The 23,904-nt window shown below is 39.7% G+C and overlaps 1 protein-coding gene across 1 annotated transcript in view; it reads left to right on the top strand.

Annotated features, from left to right (window-relative positions):
* Positions 1–23,904, top strand: part of fat2 (FAT atypical cadherin 2) — a 115,882-nt gene that overhangs the window by 53,264 nt on the left and 38,714 nt on the right. The window contains exons 13-19 of the mRNA XM_030395786.1: positions 2,400–2,599; positions 3,922–4,075; positions 5,135–5,368; positions 10,355–10,744; positions 20,125–20,336; positions 23,185–23,322; positions 23,433–23,576. Coding sequence (XP_030251646.1) covers positions 2,400–2,599; positions 3,922–4,075; positions 5,135–5,368; positions 10,355–10,744; positions 20,125–20,336; positions 23,185–23,322; positions 23,433–23,576 — 1,472 coding nt within the window. The remainder of the gene's footprint in view (positions 1–2,399; positions 2,600–3,921; positions 4,076–5,134; positions 5,369–10,354; positions 10,745–20,124; positions 20,337–23,184; positions 23,323–23,432; positions 23,577–23,904) is intronic.

Raw genomic sequence — 23,904 nt, 5'->3', positions numbered from 1 at the left:
TATTTATAAATGGTCTTACTGACGTGAAGTCGGCGCCAAAGAAAGACAACAGAAGCAAACATTGGATATTAAAGCTGCCCACAGACATTAATGATTGATGTTTCACACAACAAAGTTCAATTACTTTGGTTTTCAGTAGTTTTTACATCAGGGCCAGTGACAGGATTGTCTGGATCTCTAATGCAATCCACAGGTTTTGACTAGACCCACAAAAACGTTTCCAAATGGTCCAATGTTTTGTTTTGTTTTTTAAGACAAAAAAGTCAAACTTCTCTGATTCCAGCTTCTTAAATGTGAATATCTTCTGTTTGATTCCACCTCTTTGACAGTAAGCTGAATATCACTGGTTTGTGGATAAAACAAGATTTGAAAATGTCATATTTAAATTTGGGAAAACACTGACAGTTTTCTCCACTTTGTAACCTTTTATAAACCAATAACTTATTTGTTTGTGGAGAAAATACGGTAATCATTATTTGCAGCACTAATTACGTACATTCATCCAAATATGTTTTCAGATGCTTTATAGCAAGGAAAGTAAGATGTAATAAAGTCAAAATAAATAAAGAGCAACATTCTTGTGGAAATACTACTTATTGATGTCTTATGGAGATTTTGGAAATCATATCAACTTAGATATCAAATATCAACGGCTTCAGTCCAAAAAAACCTCACCAGCCTTTAAAAAAAAATGTGCATGTGTTTATAATGACCTGTCCCTCATAATGCTGCAGGCTGTTTATAAAAAGTAGAACTTAAAGTTTTGTCCCTGAAAGAGAACCTCACAACTTGTACAACAACTTTTAATAGCTGTAAACAGTTTGCTTCTTGGGGTTGAAGTGTTTGTTCAGACTTCCATCAACGCATGACACCTGTCGAACAGGTGTCTGACTGACTGTGATGTAGCAAACAGACTGATACTCACCAGACAGGGTTATCTGTCTAGCCAGAGAACAAACTGCTTAAATTTTCATAAAAAAAAAAAAAAAGAAGAAAAAAAATGTTGTTGAGAGAGAAAAGGAAACAGTAAAATGTAAAGTACCCAGGTGAGTCAGCCTAATGTCCCCCATGATACAAAATGAATGAGTAAAGATCCTGACGGCAAAGAGAAAAGATTGAATTATTCATCAGGAACAACAAGCCATCAGAACTCAATATCAAAAATGCTCTTGTATTAAATAAGAAAACAGGGAATTTAAGAAACTTTATATTACTCAGAAGGTAATAGAAAGTTAGAGAGATGCCTTAATGAATGCAAAGCAGGAAACCAACAAACGGCACAGCCAAGAAGAAACTTTGACACAAGCTTCTTCTCTTTTATGTGAATAACAGACATCACAGCACAGGAAACAAACATGCTTCATACACATATGCATAAACATTCTGATTGTAGAACGACAACAAGAGATATTTGTCTATAATTTAGGATCACAAAAACACTTGCTTTTAACTCTGTCAAGGGTTTTAACACAAGAGTGATGCTTTTTAAAGGACGCTTTCATGCTTTTTTCACTTGGTTTAACGCTTCCTTAACTTAAAATGTGTTCTGTATCATTTGTAATGCGACTTCCTATCCTTATAGAAGACCATGACTGTGACTTTAGAAATACTTAATCAGACTTTCCATGATATACCTTAATGACAGAATAGGTGGGTGTAGTGGAGTGGTTAAGAGCTCATGCCACATACGCAGCGGACCCCGGTTCGAATCCCAGCTGGAGGACCTCTGCTGCATGTCACTTCCCCCCTCTCTCTCCCATTTCTCATCTGTCCACCATCTATGCCTGAAAAAAAATCTTTGAAAAAATAAAAATAAAAAATGACAGAAAAGGTTGTTTGTAAGTCACTCTCAAAACGATGTATATCATTGTTCCCAAAACAACAACTAGGCACAGGTTGGCTGTCTGCTTAACTTAAGTTATGTACGTAACATCTTAACTATGTTAAACTAAAGTACGTTAGCTAAAATAACTCACTGCTGACTTGTGGTTTCTCATTGGACACAAACAGCAGTCTCCCAGGTCAAAGTCCTGGTCTTGCTTTACCTAGCCCATCAACCCTGCGCTCCACCTTTTGTGGACAGCGCTGATGCTGAAATATATATGATAGGCCAATATCGGCCAACCGATATATTGGTCAGGCTTTGTTTAAGACTTTAATTCTACAAAACTTTTGAGGAAATTGTCTCGTGCTCTAGGTCGATGTGATGTAAACCAGAAGACTTAATTTATTGAGATTAGTCATTATTTAAATGAAATAACCATCAGTTGCTAAAATATCCCCATGATTTCCAGAAAAAATGTAGACGACATGACGTTGATATCTATGAGTCTCTTTATACATTTAATTTGTCTCATTAAAGATGCTTTCAGATCAAAACTCTTATTCGTCACATGCAGATGGAGACCCTCTGGGCCAGTTTGCCATCATCCAAGCTGACGAGGGCGAGTGGGGTCTGATTGTTAAGGAGCGTCTGGACAGAGAGACCAAAGACAGATACACACTCAGAGTCACCGCCACCGACGGGAAGTTTGAGGCGCCGGTTGTTGTAGACGTCCACGTGCTGGACATCAACGACAACAGTCCGCTGTGTGAGCAGGTGAGGAACGACAGAAAACAGATAATAATCATCAAAGCCTCACATTGTCCTTATTTATGCATCAAAAGTTAACAACAGCTTGTTAGACACACTCCCAACCGGAAGAGGATGTACAAGACAAATGTCTTCTTGTCTCCTGGGAACTGTTAAAGGAACTTAAATTTGACTTTCTCGGCAAATTTTCTTTTCATCTTTAATCGTACAAGTAACGTTTCTCTGTAAATGAAATCTTCATCACACTTTATAATGCCTCGCAGTGTCTCCTCTTTGTGGGAGGGTTTTGGAAGAAAATTATTAGTTTTTACGACTATTATCAAATATTCTTCAACATGTCTTGTAAAACCTTTACTACCCTCATGAAATGATTGATATTTGGATGTATTCAGAGGAAAATTCCTTCCCTCTGACGCAGCTCCAGTATTACAACTGAATACAGCACATTGAAACGCTCACCTCTGTTTGTATTTAGTCTGCAGCCCACACACACAAGCAAAAACATGTCAATATCAATTCTGAAGGGAAAGTCTGTACACGCAAAATAATGAATGTCGCACTATTGTGAATTTGTCAAGTATAAACAGTTTGTTTTCTTCCAAAAAAACAAATATTTGTGGAGTCAACGACAGGATGTTCTACAATAAAACTGTCAGTAAGTCCGGTGCCGTCACACACAACAGCAGTGTACCATCATTTCTGCTCACACACACATCTACTCAATGCCAAAGAGGGAGGCAAATGTGTAACTACAATACAGTATAAAAGCCTGTGCTGGACTTGCATTACCAAACTGAAAAACTTTAACATTATTAGATATAAGTGTGAATTTTCACTGCTGTCAGATGATGCACAAAAGTTAGGCTGGCTGTATACATACAAAACATTTAAACTAGCCACGTACCTATTAATGAAAAGTACCAAAAATGTACTTGTACTTTTAAAAGGAAATTGCCCTCCTTGTTGAGGAGCTATTTGACATTTAGTATCCCGATCAAGGACACTCAAACATGAAGAGGTGGGAGGTGAGCCACTAACCCTATGATTAGTGGCCCCACTCTGCAGCCTGTGGCGGCAAAAACTACCTTGTGGGAACCATTTCATCTGATGGCGACTCTCTAACAACCATCTGAATGCTAAAACTTTCCCTTGTGATGTAACCCTTGATGTAAAGTAAAGTAAACTGTAAATGTGACTGTAAATGTTTCTTCTGTCATTACTGGAGCCCAGTGGCAGTGTCGTTTTGTTTATCCAGCTCTGAGGAGCATGACTGTGAAAAGTGCTATGCAAATGGGGGCCTGATTATTGTTATTATCCTCGTGTTCCAGCTGGTGTACACGGAGGCGGTGATGGAAAACTCTCCCTCCAGCATGTTTGTGCTGAAGGTTTCGGCTTCGGATCCAGACGTGGGAGCTAATGGCCAGATCTCCTACACCCTCCACGGCCCTGACGCAGACAAGTTCCATCTCGACCACAGGACAGGTATGATGGTGTGTGTTTGGGGTCAAAACATGAGCGCTGCCTCTAAGTGTGAGTGTTTAAGTGATACCATCAGCTGCTCAGACTCTGTGCTGAAAAGAGCCAAAAACATTTCTACTGTCTTTTCTTTTTCCTCCCAGGAGCTTCTCACTGACATCCATCACACTTCATTTCTGTCATAACAGCTTTTATCCATGCTAGCAGACAGGATGTTGCAATTTAGTCAGCGCTGTGTCGTAGACAACTGGACTTGACAGTTTCTTGAAGATGTTTCACCTCTTATCCATTCTTCCGTTCTGATTAAAGTCAGTATTTTGGGCCCAACACTGTGGTGCAGATTGAACTATGACATCCGTTGGCCCCCATTCGATGAAGAGTTCAATTACACCAGTTTTTGTTGAGAGCCAGTAAGCGGTCAAAATCTTCAGCTGTCCATCGCTTCTGGGCTGGAAACATGTAACCAGTCACATTTTGGGTTTTTAAGCGTCCTGAGCAGCAACAAAGTGAGAAAATAAGAAAATCCAGGGGAAGGAGATTCAAGACACTAACATGCCTTTTCTCCCCATTCCAGTCTCCCTCTTTGTCTGTCTCCGTCTTCTTATGTCTTTCATGTCATTGTTTCATTTTGCTACATCTGCTGTGTGTGATGTGCACTGACAGGTTGAAATCAGTCTTGTGATGTGGGGAAGGCGGCGTGCGATGACGCCAAATAAAAATAATTGATAATTTCCCTCAAGTGCAACTGAAGTTACGAGCCTGTTTTGAATATTGTAAAAAAAAAAAAAAAAAAAAAAAACAGAAGTTTAACTATTTTTGTTCAGATGTAGGGAGGAAAAGTCAAAAAAGAGAAAGAAAATACTCAAGTACAGATACCTGAAAAATCTAATCTAATCTAATTAGCGGAATAGAAAGGCCTGATAACTTGGAGCTGAGCCTGATGAGCTTTTAATTCTGCATGTAAACAGGTGGGTAATGTGTGAAATGAAACATGAAAGTAATCTGTAGAAAAGTACAAACCAGGTGACAAACTTATTTCGATGAATTGTATAAATCTTTCCTCAGGTGAGCTGTTCACTCTGGCCGTGTTGGACCGGGAGAAGGAGGTCGAGTACAACATGGTGGCGAAGGCAACGGACGGCGGCGGGCGGTCGTGTCAGGCAGACATCCTGCTGATGATACAGGACATGAACGACAACCCGCCTCACTTCTCCTCCAGCCACTACGAGGTGACCGTCTTTGACAACACCACCGTCCGAACACCCATCGCTGTCATTTACGCCAAGGACCCAGACACAGGTAGGCAGAGTAACTAAATGTCTTCCTGAGTTTCAACACAATGAGGCATCAAGTTTGTTTTATTGTTGCTCTCAGGTCAGAACAAGTTGTGAGTACCATTATTAACGATCCTTAATTATATTAAAGCCCACTGCACAGGCTTGTCTTTGTGTTTTTACAGTGTGTGTGTGTGTGTGTGTGTGTGTGTGTGTGTGTGTGTGAATGTGGTGCTGCGAACTCTAGACAGAATAAAAGATTGAGCCATTCCCAACAGAGCTCTGCTCTCTGAAACGCCCACCTGATACTTCAACACTGTGTTGTTGCAGCTGTGCTGCTAATTGTTTACTGCTCAGGGATTTTAACCCTTAATCCTGTGAGAAGTAGAGGTTAGCTCTGCCTACAATGATTTGAAATGTCCAGGCTTCTGTTAGTTGTGTATATATGTAGTGTTCAGATTATATGAGGTTTTGTATTATTAGTGTTTTCAGTTTGGTGTTTTCTTCAGTAAGTTGGTCAAAATCCTTTTGTCAAATTGTCATGAAATCTGGTTCAGAGATCCATGTCCCCCTCAGGATGAATTGTAATAACTTTCAGGGTTCATACAGTCATGAACACCTGAAAAAATCATGGAAATTTCCAGTTACAATTTCTGGGTCTGGAAAAGTTTTGTGAAAATTTAAAATAAGAAAGCGTTGGAAAAGGTATGGGAATTGTCTTCATGAAAAGAAGTATATTTGATATTTTTTTGTCAAGATTGACTGAGAAAAATGAGTAGATCAGTGATGTCACTTGATGCAAGTTGTTTTCTGTTTCCATGAGGGTGAGGTCAGACTCTGACCACCTTGCAGCTTGTATTTTGATGAGATGTAAATTTGCCAAGAAAATGCCAGTTTTCTGATGAATGGCTTCACTTGGACGAGTGTAAGACATAGCTTGAGAAAGACCAGAATGGGACATGAAAAGTGTTTTCACCCTGGTGCCAAACTCGAAACCTGCCGTCAGCTGCAGTGCTCTCTTGTCCACCATCATTGAGAAGCGAAGCACTAACTGCAGATATACGGTGTGCGCTAACAGTCATGACAGCTGGACAGTTGCCAGCTAGCTGCCAGATGTGCATACCGTGAACACAAGTGTTCAAATGCGCTTTTTGACTAATACTTTGGACAAAGTCAGTTGAATAAGAAGTCAAAGTGAAGATTGTGTGTCATGTCATTTGATGAAAGCCTGAACTGCTATTTAAAGATTAAATAGTTAGATATGCATGTCAGGTTGTGGGTCAGGCCCAGGGTGAAAACTAAATACAAGTCATTGAAAAGTCATGGAAATGCATTGGTAAAAATTGGTTGGCAACATAAAGACACACACGTATTCTCCTTCACAAACTGGATAACAAGATGATTGAAACAAGCTCTAGCTGACCAGCATGAATTAGTTACTTTTTGCTTTATTTCTACTTTCTTTGTTTGTCCTCATTTTTCTTGTTCCTGGGATTAATTTAAGCCTCTCATTTTTCTTTGTTAATCTCGCTCACACACATTCGTCTCTCTGTCTCTGTGTTTTAGCACACAAGTTGATCAAAGTTATTTTTAAAAATCGCCTCAGTGTTTCAGCACTAAATGAATGCAGAGTAGATCTGAACCAATCCCTCAAGGCTTGAATTTGCTGACGGTGAAGTTTGTTACAAATTTCCACTGCGGTGTGTGGTTGTTTTATTGATTTGTTGCCTGTGATGGGTGGTTAGTTAACGTCAGACAACAGTGAAGTACAACAGACACATACAGATTTATGGACTCATCTTCACACTTGAACTGTCACAGTTCACCCAAGAAGAGACACCAACAAATACAAATATTCAAATTGACATTAACACACGCACACACACACACAAACACAGACACACACGCACACACACACACACACACACACACACAAACAGGAGCAGACCGAACAGGTCGGCCACTCCTTCAGATGTGCAGCAGCTTGTTCTTTTTCTGCATTCTGACAACTTTCTCACAGACAGCACTGACTGGAAGTGATGATGTTTTTCATTCATTTTATTCATATTTGCCAAAGACATCCCGAAAAGAGTTTTATTTTAAAAGATTCAAAAAGTACAAACACACATTCTCGACGGAATGTTAAGAAACAACAGTGTTGATGTTATGTCAGAGACGTAAGAGATGTCTACTGAATTTAGCATGCTAACCAGCTTGCCCTGGCCTGTCCTGTCTCGTAATACCACTTTGTACTACAAGAGGTGAGAGTCTGAGCCCACACAGTTTCAGCTAGGAGATGTTAAAGCAGCCGGTTCACTAATTTCTCTAATAAATCAACAGAATAATCTCATAAAATGTCAAGAAGAGAATTTGTTTTTGTTTCCTTGTTTTCCTTACTAAAACAGAAAATACAACCTCACACCATCTGAATTCAAGTTTCTCTTTTGCTAAACTAAGACAAGCTTCATTTTCCTGCTAACTTATCATGAAACACATTTATTCAAACTGGACATAGAATAAATCAAACTCACTACAACAGTCTTGGTTTGTCTTTCCACAGTCACCTCTGGTTTGGACCAAATACACCCTCCATTCACTGAGAAAGATATGAAAATGTTCTGGTTTTCACCTTCTGCTGATGTACGACTCGCTTTCTCACCTGATGGTCTTCTCCTCCCCAGGAGTCAGAGTCATCATGGTCCTTGTCAGTGCCGCTGTAAATTGCCTCCATTCTTTATCCCCGGTGGCCTCTGTTGGTCTCAGAGGCTGTGTTCATTCCCAGTCTGGTGTCCAGTCATGTTCATGGGGAGCCCAGTCGAGCTGAGCCCTGCGAGTCGCTACAGCTAAAGATAGCTACCGCAAAGCATAGCTACCCCCTACAGTTTTGGGTCTGCCTTCGAATGACATCTTTAAGACTAAAGACAGAAGACTCAAAAACACACACTTCAGGTATCCCAAAAGGGAAAGACAGAAATTACGATACTGCTGATTCAGTTGATTAATATTTGGACCTTTTACAGGCAGCATCGGGAATTTTCAGGGCAAAGAGAAAATGATTAGACCACTCATGGTTAGCTGCAGCACTATTGTTTGTTTTAAATTCTTCCACACGGGACAAAATTGCCTCTTCCCTCCAGGACTCGTTAAACCACCTGTTTGTTGAGGCTTTGTCTGAGCTGAAAATGTTGACCTTTATTCACAGGCACTCCCATTAGTCTGTGTTATTATCCTAAAACAACAGTTGCCAAATGTTTTAGCTCGTAACCCTTCTAAAACAAAAGTGTATCTGCCTGAAACCCAACCTCACGGGTTATGTGTTTCTGTGATCTGCAGAGGCGTGCACACGATTTTTAATGAGGGAGCATGTAGAGGCAATGACTGACCTCTGTGGTTTGTTACCATGTGTCTCCTCGACTATTATAACAAGGCAAATACTGTGAATTTATGTGAACGTTAAAGTGGATGAGTCATTTTTTATGAGACAGCTTCATCTTTGTCTTGAACCGCCAACATGTTGGTCTACAGAAAGACATCTGATTGTCTACTGACTAGATTGCTATTACATTTGCTCTGATATTCATGGTCCCGGGCAAATGATTCTTATATAACTTGATGGCCCTGCTGCTATTTCCCTCAAGCACGCCCTGCACGCCAACATCTCCACTTGTCCTCAAGAAGTATCAAACTCTGCAGAACACATTCATTCGACTGCAGGAACAAACCACTTTGACATTAATGACACTTACATGCTTTCATGTAGCACCAAAAAGACAAACAATGGTTTTGACATCCAGCAAACTTGTTAGTGCATACACACATTTGTTTTTTATTTAATTCAAGACATTTTTTATTGATGTTGCTGTTCTGAGCATTATTTGTGGCTTTTTGATGGCAGTTTTATATTTGGACCCATTTACTGCAATGTATTGTTGTCGTGCAGTCGTTTCTGAGGATGCTAAAACTACGTTAGCTAGCGGTCTGCAAACTTGATCTCTCGAGAGGGAGTCTAACACAGTTTCACAGTGTGTTAGACCATGGATTAAACTTACAGCAGAATATCCCTTTAAAGCCTTAAAATATAGTCATTATCTTCTAGAACTCATGCTGATGGAAAGTCGGGTGAAGTTTTGTAGTCCACAAAACACTTCTGGAGCTTCACAGCAAAGAAAGTGTTGCTGCATTCTTCTACACAACTGATAGAGACTATGTTTTAAAACATAAAAAACACAATGGATTAAAAACATAAAATGTCTCCATAGAGCTTGTCTGACATAATTCAAGTCTCTGGAAGCCCCAAGATCCAAAATTAATTGGTAAAGATGTCTTACGAAATAAAAAAAAGACACTTTTTTAAGGTTTGTTGACTGTATATTTTCCCAAAAGGGATTCTTGTTTGAAACATTTTTTGTTAAGTGTTAATATTCCAAATATCGAAATAACTGATATTCATTATTTATACTTTCTGATTTTTTTTTCATAAATGTCTCTGCCTGTAATGTTTTACATTTAGGCCTAGTTGTTTTATTTTGTGCTGTGTTGACTTCAAGGGATTTTCTCTGTATGTGATACCTATTGAGGATGTTGTTCAGTGTTCAAAACAATAATCTTACTATAATCACTTTTTTCAAGATTCAGTTTGGCCTACCAGATGTTTGGAGGAGGAAAAAATATATAATAATTATGTTTATGCTATTTCTAGTAATCAATTAAAGGAACTTATTCCTTTAATTTGAATCTGAATTTTGCATCTTAACAAAATAGCACAATAAAAAAAATATTAGTGTCTTTAACAACAAAATCTCAACAGTTTTTGATCTTTTGATCACATATTTGAAAGTTACAGAATGTTTTTTTTCTGTTTTCCCTTTCTGGGTTTTGACATCATGTCTCCCCTTAACCACCTGGTAGGAATCCAGATGTGGTTTTGATAACAGCAGTGCCAATACACAACTCATACTGAAATGACTGAAAACACACTAAATGACATCATCTTCACCTTAATCTCCTGCAGGTATAAACTCAGAGGTCAAGTATTCCCTCCTGGCGGGCGACAGCGGCTACTTCTCTCTGGATGAGTTTTCTGGGATCTTGCGGCTGGAGCGACCGCTGACCCCCGACACCCCACCCACCTTTGAGCTGAAGGTGAAGGCCACCGATCGCGGCCTGCCTCGTCACCTCTACTCTGTCGCCACGGTGACAGTGGACGTGGTCTCCCTGGACGACTACCAGCCTGTCTTCCTGAGCTCGGAGTACACCGCTCAGCTGCCAGAATCCCTGGCAGTTGGGTCTGAGGTGTTGAGTGTCTCAGCTCTGACTCGAGACGGTGGAGGGCCGGATCCAATCTCCTACCGCATCGTGTCCGGAAACGATGATGGACAGTTCCTGCTGGACTCAGGAGCAGGTCAGAAACATTTTTATATCCAACTTTTTGACACTTTAGACTGTCCTGTTGAAGTCAAGAATTTCACAATATTAGTTATTTCTTCACACACTGGGGTCTGATCACTCATCATTGGGCAATACTTTTTGCCCTCTTCTTGTATCTATGGTGTACTCAGCCAGACTAACTCCACTCAGGTGGAAAGTAGGAGAAATGTGTGGATTTTTAATGAATAAATCGTAGAATCAGTGCCTCCTGAGGGCTCAGACGAGAGGATCTGTCCCTTAATGCCAGAGGATGCTACTTTGCCATGTGCTCCACAGTTAGCCAGTTGCTAACTGTGTCTGCTGTTTGGTGCTGAGCAGGTAGCTTACAGTGGGTTTACCAGAGCCATTTTTGTGTTGTGGAGCCTGTTCAACTGTCATTTAGTCCTCCCACTATTTATTTATCATTGCAAGGAGAACTCAAAACGTATAAGTCATCCTTTCTTTTTTAAACAAAGTCTGCTGCACCTCCATGCAAGGTGTTATGGCACAGGATATTTACCCTATGTAGCTGGATGTGCTGCTCAGATTGGAAGCAGTGTCACCCATATGTAGAATGTCAAACACGTGGAATTTCTGGAATTCGAGCCATGTTTCAGCACAATGTTTCCGTTTCCAGTGCGATTTCCATTTTACATCATTATGACAAGCACTGCTGTCATCTTTCTCCATGAACTGAAGCAGCGCTTTGGATCGCTTTTTCCTCTCTGCCATGACTCAATCATCATTTTAAGTAATTGTTTTTCAATGCACAGCCGTCAGAAAAAACATGCCAGCATTGATAAACTCTGAGTTATACGATTCAGATTGATGGGACAATTTAGAACCAGTTCTTCTTTATTCCCTAACAAAAATTAAGATTGATTGCTTTGCGGCACCACACAAGAAGACTTCTCTTCAACAGCAAACACAGCTGAAGATTTGACACTGTTATTTAATCTCCTTCCAAAGAGGAAAGAAGCTGCCAGTCTACCCGGCATTCGTCTTAGGGGTTTACAGCAATTAGCCATGTCTTTAAATTAATAATGATTGTAATATTTTGTGCAACACCTTTAACACCCCAGAGAAAGAAGAGTACTCTAACCTGCAGGAGTACCAGAAGACCAGATGTTCTCTTTCGTCAATGTTCTTCATTAAAATTCAGTATGGCGGTTTCTGTCTCGTGCTTGAGCAGTTTCTGACGCAAATTAACCCGTCATCCTCCTTCTGTTTTGAAAAATAAAAGATGTCTTATTATCGTTGCTTAAAGTTGAAGTGAGAGTTCCCTGAGTTTTGACGAGCTTGTCCCCCTGCTGGACTGAAAAAGTTGCAGAGTTGGGAGAGAACTGCAGTCTGCCCTTTCAGACTGTGCGGGACCGTCTCACGGCTTTCTGCCAATAAATCATTAAAGGGCAGCTGGTCAGAAGAACTGCTCTCATTGATCACTGTCCACTGCATTAGCTTTTATCATTTGGGCAGAGCAGAGGGTTTAAAAGTTTGAAAAACTGGGTGTTGATCAGAATCTCAGTTTGTATCTTGCAGCAGAAGAATCACTGTGCTGGACAAGTAAAACAGGCAGTGATAAGAATACATTGCACTTGGCAAGGTAGTTAAGATTATTGGTGCACAGAAATTTATACTGAACGAGAAGAATAAATTAGAATTTGGTCTCCTGCTGTGTCATCTCTCGCTGTGTGTAGCTCACATTGATCAATAATTCCTCTGTTCAGCTGTGTGCACACACACACAGACACACACACACACACAAACACACACACACACACTGTTACCTTAGAAACTGAATCACGGCCCACCTCATTCCTAAAGTGATCGATCTCAGTTCTGCTGTGTAATTTTTACCTGGTAAACAGGTAAATGTTTATGATGACTGGGTGTGTCACAATTCAAGGTGACATTTATTTCAGCGCTGACAATCAGTGAAAATCATTGGTTTTACACCATGACAACAATCTTCATAAAAATATAGGGTTTCTTTTTTTTCTTTTTTTTTTTTTTACAGTTTTTATTCTTTATTCTGGTGGCTTTTGCAGATTTAGACAAGTTCAGATAATCTTCACCAAAAATAAAGCTTAGAGTTCAGCCAAAAATACCAGCCTTCACGGATTAAACAACAAAAGACAGAAATTCAGTGACAGAAATTCAGTTTCTTTCAAAGTTCGTTTTCTCAAATCTGCCCCGAGTAAATCCTCTTCCTCAGCAAATCAATAAAGGATATCTGACAAAGAAAATAAACCGGACATTTGGTTTCCTCCTGTGCCAGTCAGCTGATCGTCTTTGTGCGCACAGGATAAGTGTCTGGGAGTGAAGCTGCTGGTAATGAGTTGTTACCAGGGTTGTTTAAAAAATACTGTTGAACTTGCATTCATTCCTATGTTTTTAAAATGGATGTTAATGGAGAGCAGTATTGTTAAAGAATTGTTTTAGTTGTCCTGGAGAACTCCCTTTGGTAACGTTACCATACCATCTGTATCGCTGCACAGAAAAGCACACATCCCTCCTCTGGGGTTTGTTCATAGTCATTCTGGGAAATCATTAACATGAGCAAAAGTACTGGCTGCTGGTTGAGAGCAAGTGGATTAATCTAAAAGTGGAATAAATCTGTTCAGTGCGTAGTCGAACTAACGTTTGACTTGTTTTTGTGAGTCAATGTATTCAGAAACAGAATGAGTCAGGGTCTTGTTGATATCACTGTTGATAATTTATGAGTTTTGTTTTTGATGTCCAGAGAATGATTCAAATTATTCAAATGAATTATGGATGGTCTGCGTCATCGGTAAGCCTCACTGAGCACGCAGTTGTAAATAGTGAATCTCACACTGGCCACAGATCAGAGGGTGTTTTCTGTTTTTTTTCTATCACTTGGTATACCACAGTTTGTCATCTTACTGCAGGTGCCAGATGGACGGCGGTTTACTCGGTGTGATGGAGTAATGTTTCGGTGAATCACAGGGAAGTGATATCTCTGTGGTTAAAAGTGTTGGAAGTGAGAATAAACTACAAAAACACCCATTTGACACACCGGCGTGATATCTTAAACATAATTGTAAATAAATCATAATTCAAATTTGGAATGAGATATAGAAATTTGTCACATTTAATTATTATTTAGGTTTTAATCCGACTGCTGATCGCAAATGCGCTGTTTTAGCTCTGATGCAGTATGTAATCTGCAGTGTAACTAGTAGCTGAAGTTAGCAGATAGATGTAGTGAGTGAAACGAACGGTGTATGCCTCCAAAATGTAGTGGAGTCGAAGTGTGAAATACATAAACGGGCTACAAGAAGTTTTTACCTGGTTATGACTGTCTCTGATATTGATGCCTCTTTATGACCAACATAAGCAAACGAGGGCATCAACGAGAAGATTGGCTATTTATGAATCATTTATATTGTTGTTCTTGATGCCTGTCATCCAGTCGGATTGTGACTCATAAAATTTAATGTTTTTTATGGCAAAGAAGGAAATAAGCTACTCTGGAGTTTGATAGTTTGATGGTTTGACAGTTAAACAGTGTTTGTCGTTTTACCTTCATTAGCTTTTGCTGAGTTAAACCATGAAGGGACTGAAGTTCAGCATTTGAGTAAATGTAATTAGTTACATTACAACACCGCTTCAGACAAAAAGGAACACTATGATAGAAAAACTCAGCCTCCTAGTTCACTTAAATGACTCTGTCGTTATAGTCAGTGACACAAACGCAGACGGCTCTGGCAAAACAAGCTGAACCTTGCTCAACGTTTGCATTAACTGGAAAGGCGCTGCAAAAAGCATGTATAAACAAGTTCCTGAAAGATTGTTGCAACACATTGTTTACCTGAGTTCATCATGGTGAAAGACAAAACGGTCTCTGTGCGGCATTCTGGTGTCTGGACCTTTAAACTCGTAGATCTGTTCATTAAAATGACTGTTTTCTTAATGAGGATTGGTTTAGGTTTTACACCTTAAGAGCAAGGACATTTTTGGAAAGTGATGAGTTGGTGTTTACAGTTTCTGTTAAGCACCAATACTGAATGATAAATGTATAGTTCATAAAACTTTACTTGACAGTTGTAAAGGTTTACGAACATCAGCTGAAACTTTAACTGACTTGAATTAAACTGTTACAAACTGCTGCTTTTCGTTGTTTGTTAACAGTGACAGAACTATTAAGTAAAGTTTAATTAACCAAAGATTTGCCGTTCATTAATGATGGTTATGTAGTATGGAAAGGTGGTATTAAATCTTCAGTTTGACTTTCTAAGACCTGCTCTTGTGTGACTGTGTAAGTGTGTGTGTCTGTACACATTGAGACATGTGGGAAACAGAGTCATTTAGTTTGACAATGACGGATGACCTTCACCCTGTTTCTTCAGTCTGCGAAGTCCCATCACGCTGAGCAGAACGAGCTCCGACTGCTTTGAGCAAAACACAAAACACAGATACGAGCCCTTATTGATGGAAAGGTGGCAGCGGGGGAGCGAGCAGCCATGTACAAGCTGCTGTACATAAAACATATCACCGTTTGTATTAAAGACACAGCGTGCAGGGTTTTTACAGCAATAAGTCAGTGCCACAATAAATCTCAGACATTAGCATAATTACCTGCACAAACATGACCCATACAAAGAGGAATGTCTGCCTCTGTGGGTTCTGCACTGAGATTACATTGTGTGACATCTGCAGGACTGTGAGAAATATTAACAGCAATAGTACAAAAATGTTTTGTTTTTATAGAACAAAAGGAGCCCTCTGGGCTTCAGTTATTGGCAGGAGGTAGAAAGAATTAAAGGCTGATCAGCACCAAGACTTTTATTCAACAAATGTCTGTCAAAGAGGCAAAGATTTGTCTGTTTTCAAATGCATATTTAATGGAAATAAAATGAATGTTTGCTTGCCTAACCTCATGCTCAGGTTCAAAAGCTTCAGTTGGTATTGGATTTTTCCCTTATTCTATTCCCATTCTAAATTTCATCTTTATAATTGAAGCTCTAAATCTGCATGTAAAATTTGCGTTTTTCCATTTACTGACATTTTTTAATAATTATCAGTTTTAAACTTGTTACCAATTTCCTTTTCCTTTTTAAGTTTAGTTATGCGATGCTTGTTCTTCATAGTGTCACAAAATGATAACCTTTTAAATGTAATCTCTTAAGTCTTTTAGACTAATTCTGACCTCCTCCATACAGACCATGCTCTGAGCACTCATGAGAAGGAAACTGTGAATTTGTGAACAACCATTCCTGACCATTTCTGAACAACTTACCCATACTTACTTAGATAAGCAATGGGCTGGTGGTTATTTTTAAACATTACACTTGTGTAATTCTGTGGAAATAAACACTAACAGGGCTTTCCTCTGGGATATTGTCAGCTGAGGTTACAAAATAATTAGCTGTCATTCTCTCGGTATTCATCAAAGCAGCAGAATTAAATTACACTCCACACGTGATCTCAGAGGTGCACCGAGCTGTGTAATCCAGGAACTCCAAGACGGACCGAATCAGATAAAGCATGTGAAATTCAACTGTAAATGATGCCATCAATGCAAAAGTCTAATAGTGCCATGAAGTGGTCCTCTGTTTTGACTTGCAGAATTTCTCACACTGGTCTTAAACACCCAGAGAGATAATAACAGTATGTGTTGAATCAGATTCTCATGAAAATGACTCAGATTTGACTCATATCTGATTATAAATGTAGAAACCAGCTTTTCAGTTCTTATCAGCCAACATCTAAACTCCCCTGAGCCTCCGCTCGATCGTGGTTTCTGCCTGAGTTTGTTTAAATGAGGAGCAGAGCTTCTCTGTGATGAACAGTATAGAGTGTGGATGTGCTGGTTGGGTTAGTGGGTACAGAAGAGCGTGAATGAGATGTGAGGCATTGATAAAAAAAAAATGAAAAAAATCTGGAGCTCGGCCAACCATCTCCCTGCAGAGAAAGGTGCGAAAAACCTAAATAAATCAAAGAGCCGGGTTCATCCTGAATGAGGCTGCTTGTACAAATCTCCTTGATCTCAGAAAAATCAATAAAGTGAGATCCCCGCACAAGGTACAAATAACTTTCTTGTTGAAACCTGGAGGTGTTCAGTTGGAGGGGAATGTTCCATGTTTGTTTTCGTTGGATCCCATTTTGTTTTTATCTTAATGAAGTGCGGCTCAGCAGACTGGCTGGCAGCCCAAGAAAATAGGCTGTGGGTGTCAGACACACTCTGCTGGAGAGGACGCGCGGCCGTTAAAGAAACACTCAGGCCTCGTGTAGTATCATGAGCTCAACAGATATGTTCACTGTAAATAACACAAATTTACAGTCTCTTGCCTCCAAACAACCACTTCCATGAGAACTGACAGAGGCTCATCAGAACAGAAAGGACATGTTTAGATTTGGTTTGTTGACAGTGAAACTCCATCCAAATCACACCTCTCTTAGATGTGAGGCAGGTTTTTATTTTAAGAGGTGAGGACAGGTGCAGTATATAACCATGAATTGTCTAAAACCAGACTTGTTTTAAGCACCAGGGGGAGCTGCTTAGAGAGGGAGAACTTCTTTTTTATTCACCATTTCGCTAAATTTTGTGGCAATTTTGGAGTGATTTGTGAGGTTTGGCCAGAATAGAATACAAAAAATACAGCGGGGAACCATCTTGATTCAAGTTTCTTCTGATGTTGCGCCTCACTAAGCAGAACCAAACTATACTCATTACCAAACTATGATGAGCTTAGTTACCTTGTTGACTCATTGTAAATCTCACTTAAACAGTCTTAGTTTGTCTTTTCTAAATCCTCTATTCGCAGAGTAAGATGTGAAAATATTCCAGCTCCACATGCCATTTTCACCCACTCAAGTCATAGTCCTGGTCAGAGATGCTGCAAATCACCTCCGTATAGTATCGCTTGTCTTCAGTCTATCCTCGCTTAGTCTCGGAGGCTGTGTTCAGTTTTGTGTTCACTCTCAGGCTGAGCCCCATCGCCTGTGGTAATTCACCTGTGATCCGAGATCGAGTCCAGGCCATTTCTAGGGCCACCGGCTCCACGGCTAACAGAGCCATGAGCTAATTGGCACTACAGCCAAGGATAGCTAGTGGTTACTTTGGTGATATGCTTACACCTATGTTTCGGAGCATTTCGGAGAATTCTGGCAGCGTTTGAAAAATGTTGTTTCGTTTCGTTTCGTTTCGTTTTCGTTTCAGATTAAAGTAATTTTTCATTTGATCTTAAAAATAGTACAAGCTAGCAATCAAATTTCCCTCAAGCTAAAGGTAATGTCTTTAAATTCCTTGTTTTGTCCCACCAACCATCCAAACACTTTTAATCAAAACATTTGAAATTGAGTCGCTCTAACATTTAGCATCTTTGCTTGAAAATGAACGTGATCAATTGATCAATCATCAAACTTAGACAGCTGATTATTTAAGCTACAATTTCTGGATTGGTTGATCAGCTAATCTTTTCAGCTCTACTTACTGACAAACTGCTTCAGTCTTACCTTAAGTATCTTCTCTTTCACCAGTAACACTGACAACATGTGTCAGTCCTCCAGCTTGGAGGCAAGTCATTCATATCCAGTAGAAACCTCACACCGAACATCCAGTTCAACAGTGTTCTGTTGATGAAATGACCAGAGGAGGAGAGAGCAGGAGGTGAAAAGGTCTATCTGTTAAAGCTGAGCAGGTTTACAGCAGGTCAGATAAATGACGACTTCAAACCAAACCGAAAGGAGTGACTTAGTAACAGACAGAAAAGTGGACACGGCACCGTATATCTGCTAGGGGCTCTGACGCCTCTTTTATCGCTGCCATAAATTGAGGTTAAACTTCACATGTGGATGACAGATAACACATGAAGACAGCAGCCATCTGTGGAGAGATTAATTGTTCCTGAAAGGTTAAACTCACAGCTTCAGTGAGCTGACAGAAGTGGGAGTTCACTACATATGTCACATGACACCACACACACACACAGAGTGTGTTTGACTTATGGTGGATTTTATCATCCAAAGCACTCTGCTTCACACTACCACAAGAACATCCATTTTAAAGGTATATTATGTCTGTCACTAAATAATATACATTCTGCTCTCCAGTGTGATGTGAGCTGAAGCGGAGCAGCATCCCAGTAGTTTACATAGAGATGAGATGATGACAGTTCAGATGTGCAGTTGAAAATCTGTGGTGTTGAGGAGGGAAATGCATGGAATAAAATCTGAATAAGAATTGTGAGTCAATGACGCGGTTCTGATTTCTTCTGTACAGACTGTGAAGAAATGGCTTTTTATGCAGATGAGCCGTTCTTTTGGTCCTCAGCTGTTACGATACAAACAGGCCATAATTATCTAGCATCATATTTGTTGAAAATAATGATAATTTCCCATCAGACTCCGCTGTACATAGAGGATAATGCAAACACAACACATGATCCATTTTAATATTGTGCCCTCACAACGATGTAGCAACATCCAGGAGTTTTAGTATACTTGTTACACCGCCATGTCAATCAGTAGCGTTTCAGTTATGAGCTTGAACATGTTGCATGTCAGCATGTTAAAGTGGAATAGGACAACGTCCAGCCCCTTAGATTATCCTAGTGGAGTATTGTTGGATTTGATTTGGGGTTACAAAGCGAAACCAGATTCTTTTTTTCCTCCTTTCCTACATCACCATGTTAACATGCTCCATTTGAGTCATGTTCACATTCTGATCAGCCTGAGTACAAGCTACAGTCCGAGGAAGGGCTGCTGACAGAGATGTGTTAGACTTCCCACACTTGTGTCAGCGCAACCTTCAGGCCAAACTTACCACACAGATCATGATTTTGATTTTATCCCTTTTTCATCCATCCAGTTTTTTTCCTCTTTGTAAATGAACATTCCAGCCTTAAATACTCAAACACAAAATGTTTATATGAACTCACTATGACTCTACATGTGCTATGCATCATTTTATCTGTATTTCCATACACTTAGGGGGAGTATATGTGGTAGTTTCATATCTTGACTAGAATTTAAACTCAAGATTCTGGACACGTTTTATGAATTTGGAGTCAGCTACTTGCAGTCATTGAACTTTGTACTTGTGTAGAATATCTGAGGTAACTATTAAAAGTCAGGGATTTCATCACCCCCAACAAATCCTCTAAAATTACATCAGAACACAGCACTCAAGTGTTCAGCGACCCCCTCTGTGATGTTTTATACCAAAGTAAACCAAAGAGGGGTTGAAAAGATCTGAAGTTCCGTCCTTTGAGTGAAGCGTTCTCTGATTCTCAATCTTGATTTTTGTGCAGAATTGATCCTTTTTTTGTACAAACATAAGACAAATCTGTACTGCATCATCTCAAACTTTTCAATGAGAATAATTCAGTCCTTGCTCTTTGGTTTTCACAGGCCTTCTAACCCTCATTGCACCGCTGGACTTTGAAGTTTCTCGGGAGTTCTACCTCTCTGTAGAGGGAAGTCGAGGCAAGTCGTCCCTCAATGACATCACCACAGTTATCATCAACGTGACAGATGTGAACGACAACACGCCAGTGTTCGGACGTAGTGACTACAGTGCAGAGATACCAGAGGATCTGACTCCTGGAGGCCTCGTGATGAAGGTGAGAGCTAAGGCACACGAGGATGATCATATTGAAAGATATATGCAGAAATGGATGCAGATATATATTTATATACATTAAATACAGGCTTTTAAATTTTTTTTGAGTGGAACTGTATTCAAGTAGCCAACAAGTTGATTTACAAGCTCAACTTTTACAATGAACATAGGATAAAACATTTTTTATTATGTCAAGTTAAAGAAAATGGTTTTAATAAGCAGCAAGTTAAAAACTATTAGACAAACCATTGTTGTCATCAAGTTAAAATCGAGGCTAAAGCATGCTAATGTGTTTGTCTGGAGCAAATAAATCAAACTGGCAGGGTGAAGCTGAGGCAACAATATCGTTGTGGTCTTGAATCCAAGACGGAAACATGCTTGTATTCAACGTTAAACTTCAGCTATAACAAGCTAACATTTCGGATCATTACCATCAAGTTAGTAACACAAGCTCATGTTGTCATCAAGTTAAAATCAAGACTAAAACAAGCTTATGTAGTCGCATGTGTCACGTCAAGTCTGGTTCGAACAAACAAATATTGTCTTTGAAGCTTATAATGAGCTAACATTGTGGTCAGGTTAAGTGAAGGCTAAGCTAACACGTAGTTCTACCATAGTTTGATGTTTCAGTGTCGTGTTAAGCTTGAAGTCCAGATAGACACCATGTGCAGTTACACTAATTTAGTTGTATAGTCGAAATCAAGGCTAAACTAGCAATGTTGTAGTGGGGAAACTGCTGACAAACAGATAAATCACAGTAACTTAAGGCTAAAACAAAACGGTAAAGGTGGCATTCCTGTGATAATGCATTGATCATTTTGGTGCCTTAATTTACAACTCTGCATTCAGCATGATGTCTTTAATACAACAAGCCTCTAAATCTGGTTAATATCTAAACCATCAGCAAACAGAAGACTTTGATAATATCAGTTAAAATCAAGCAAAACTAGCAAAGAAATGCACAAATGTTTATATAACTCTAGATCCAGGCCTGAATTAAGTAATGTTGCTATCAGGTTAAAGAAGAAGCTAAATAACACATGGTGTTCAAGCTAAAATCAGAGCTAGAACAGGCCCTAGAAAAAGAAATAGTGAAGGTTGTGTTACATAAATGACCATAAGATGAAATAGTGAAGGTTACCTACACACAGAATATGGGGCACATTCATACATCATAGACACAAAAACATCAGTAATCTTTAATTGAATCACTGAATTGAACTGGACTATAAATTAAATATATTTCCAAGGTTCAGTTTAACTGAAGGACATTTCACTGTTATATGTGACTTCAGAGCAGAAAACACACACAGAAACACACAGACACACACACATGCTATATACATGCATCAGAGCACACATATCAGAGGTGTAACGTACAAATATTTGTTTGTCATGCACGCCAACGCACTCAGATTATCTCATTTCATACATACATATACACACACACTCTCCAACGCAAACTGACGTGCAAGTGGTAGAACAGCGTCTGACACCTGGCAGCTCACTGATGATTCAGGTGTGTGTAATTCTCAGGGGAGAATTACACACAGAATTCGACTCGTGAAAAATAACTTATATTTATAGATCCACACACACAATAACAACACGGCAGTATGAGATGATCATGGCTGCCTGACGATGATGTACACATGGACAAAAACAGATTAAACGCACGCACACACACACACACACACACACACACACAGACTTACACAGTTATCCGACATGTCAGCCATCATCTGTCAGGCCAGCAGCAGAGATAACACAGCAATAACACAGCTCAGTGGCTCGCTGATGGTCGGACCACGGCTGGATGATGAGTCTGTAATCATATGGTTTCATATTTGACATTTTTCTTCTCTCGCCGCTTGTTCCCACCGCTGCTCTCAGTTTTCATCATTTAACTGCAACATGTCGTGGTTATAAAAATCTTGTGAATTCTTTCACATGATGGAGGGAGAGTGTCGTCTGTCAGTGAGGAAAATAACAGGATTTATTGTTACAGTGAGCTTAAGCCGTGACAATAAAGAGGAAATCAAAGAAAAGGATAAGCTCATGACTTTTACTGCAAGACATCTACGTTCCTAATGAGTCATCATCATCTTTTACTGAGCCCAAATGTGTTTTCTCAAAACAAATTAAACAATCTGCCATCACGGATTATGGTGCTAAATCCTACTTCAGTTGTTTCATGAATTCTTTATTTGCGTTTTTATGAATAATTTGTGTCAATTCCTCGAAACAAGACAGATGGTAGAAAAACACAACTCTTAAAACTATGGGAATCTATTTTCAAGACAAATCAGGACTAACAGTAAAATCACGAGTTTGATTAGATGTACATTTCTGTTCAGGCCGATGTTAAACTAAAGCTGTAAGATCAAGCTAAAGATCATGATAACACAAGCTAGAATTATTGGTTAAAAGTAACAACAAACAGCTCGTAAAGACTGTAAATTAACAGTAAAATTATGTTGTAGATTGTAGACATTTGTCACAAGGTCCTTCATCACAACAAGCTAACATCTTTTTTCAAGCTAATTACAAGACTAGAACAAGCCTGAACTATGAACCACAGCCAACAAAAAATAGAGGAATAATGGGTTCCGGAAATGTGGTTGCAGCAGTTTTCTTTTTAACTAACTTAAAGATACTAACAGATCTACATTCAGTCTTTTGTATGAAGAAGTCGGCCCTGCTGCCGTCTGAGGTGCCATGACGTCTGACCTTACTTTACAGTCGTTGGCATTGTGTTTGCTCTGTCGGATTACATCCACTGAATGCTGTTTGTCTAATGTGTGGATCTCATGTCTGACTTGTGACTTACTCCCTTTGTTTACCTCCAGGTAACAGCCACTGATGACGACGGTCCCATCAACAATCTGCTGCGCTACTCTATCGTGAGCGGAGACCCTCTGCAGCAGTTCTCTATTCACCCTCGTAGTGGAGAAATCACTGTCCGCACTGCGCTGGACAGAGAGGAGGTCAGTGTGTGGAAAAGACTCAAACACAAGAAAAAGAGGATGATTCATTTGTTGAACAGAATCCAGATAAAAAGAAACAAAAAGCTGAATTTCATCTGTCTCCCCTCCAGATCCCTCATTACTCTCTGACGGTGCAGGCAGCAGATGAAGGGGATCCTCCTCTCTCCTCGGCGGTGCTCATCACCATCACTGTCACCGATGTCAACGACAACCCACCCGTCTTCTCTCAGGTTAACCACAGTCTGCTGCTGCAGGTATGACAACCAGAACATCTCACATGACATGTCTGTGAGCAGCTCACACTCACAGCCCCACTTACACATTCACATCAGGATCAGATGCTGGAAGGCGGATCTGCAAACATAAGTGAAATGTGTAGATTGAAAGGTTTGGCTTATGCTTGAAGGGAGACTTTGTCGGTGGAAGTAGTGTATACATTTAACAACGCAAAAGTTCCTTCTTTTACACCAATTTATAATAAGTTCTACAATTTCATGTCAATATTGCAATAGATTGTCGGTAATTGTGAAGTAAATCAGTGAAATCTGTTGGAGTCTGCAGCCAAATGGACTGGACGAAGTG

This window comes from Sparus aurata, chromosome 18 (genome assembly GCF_900880675.1).
Source record: "Sparus aurata chromosome 18, fSpaAur1.1, whole genome shotgun sequence".
Lineage (NCBI taxonomy): Eukaryota > Metazoa > Chordata > Actinopteri > Spariformes > Sparidae > Sparus > Sparus aurata.
The sequence above is the reverse complement of the archived record's forward strand: the minus strand, read 5'-3'. Positions and strand labels throughout refer to the sequence as shown.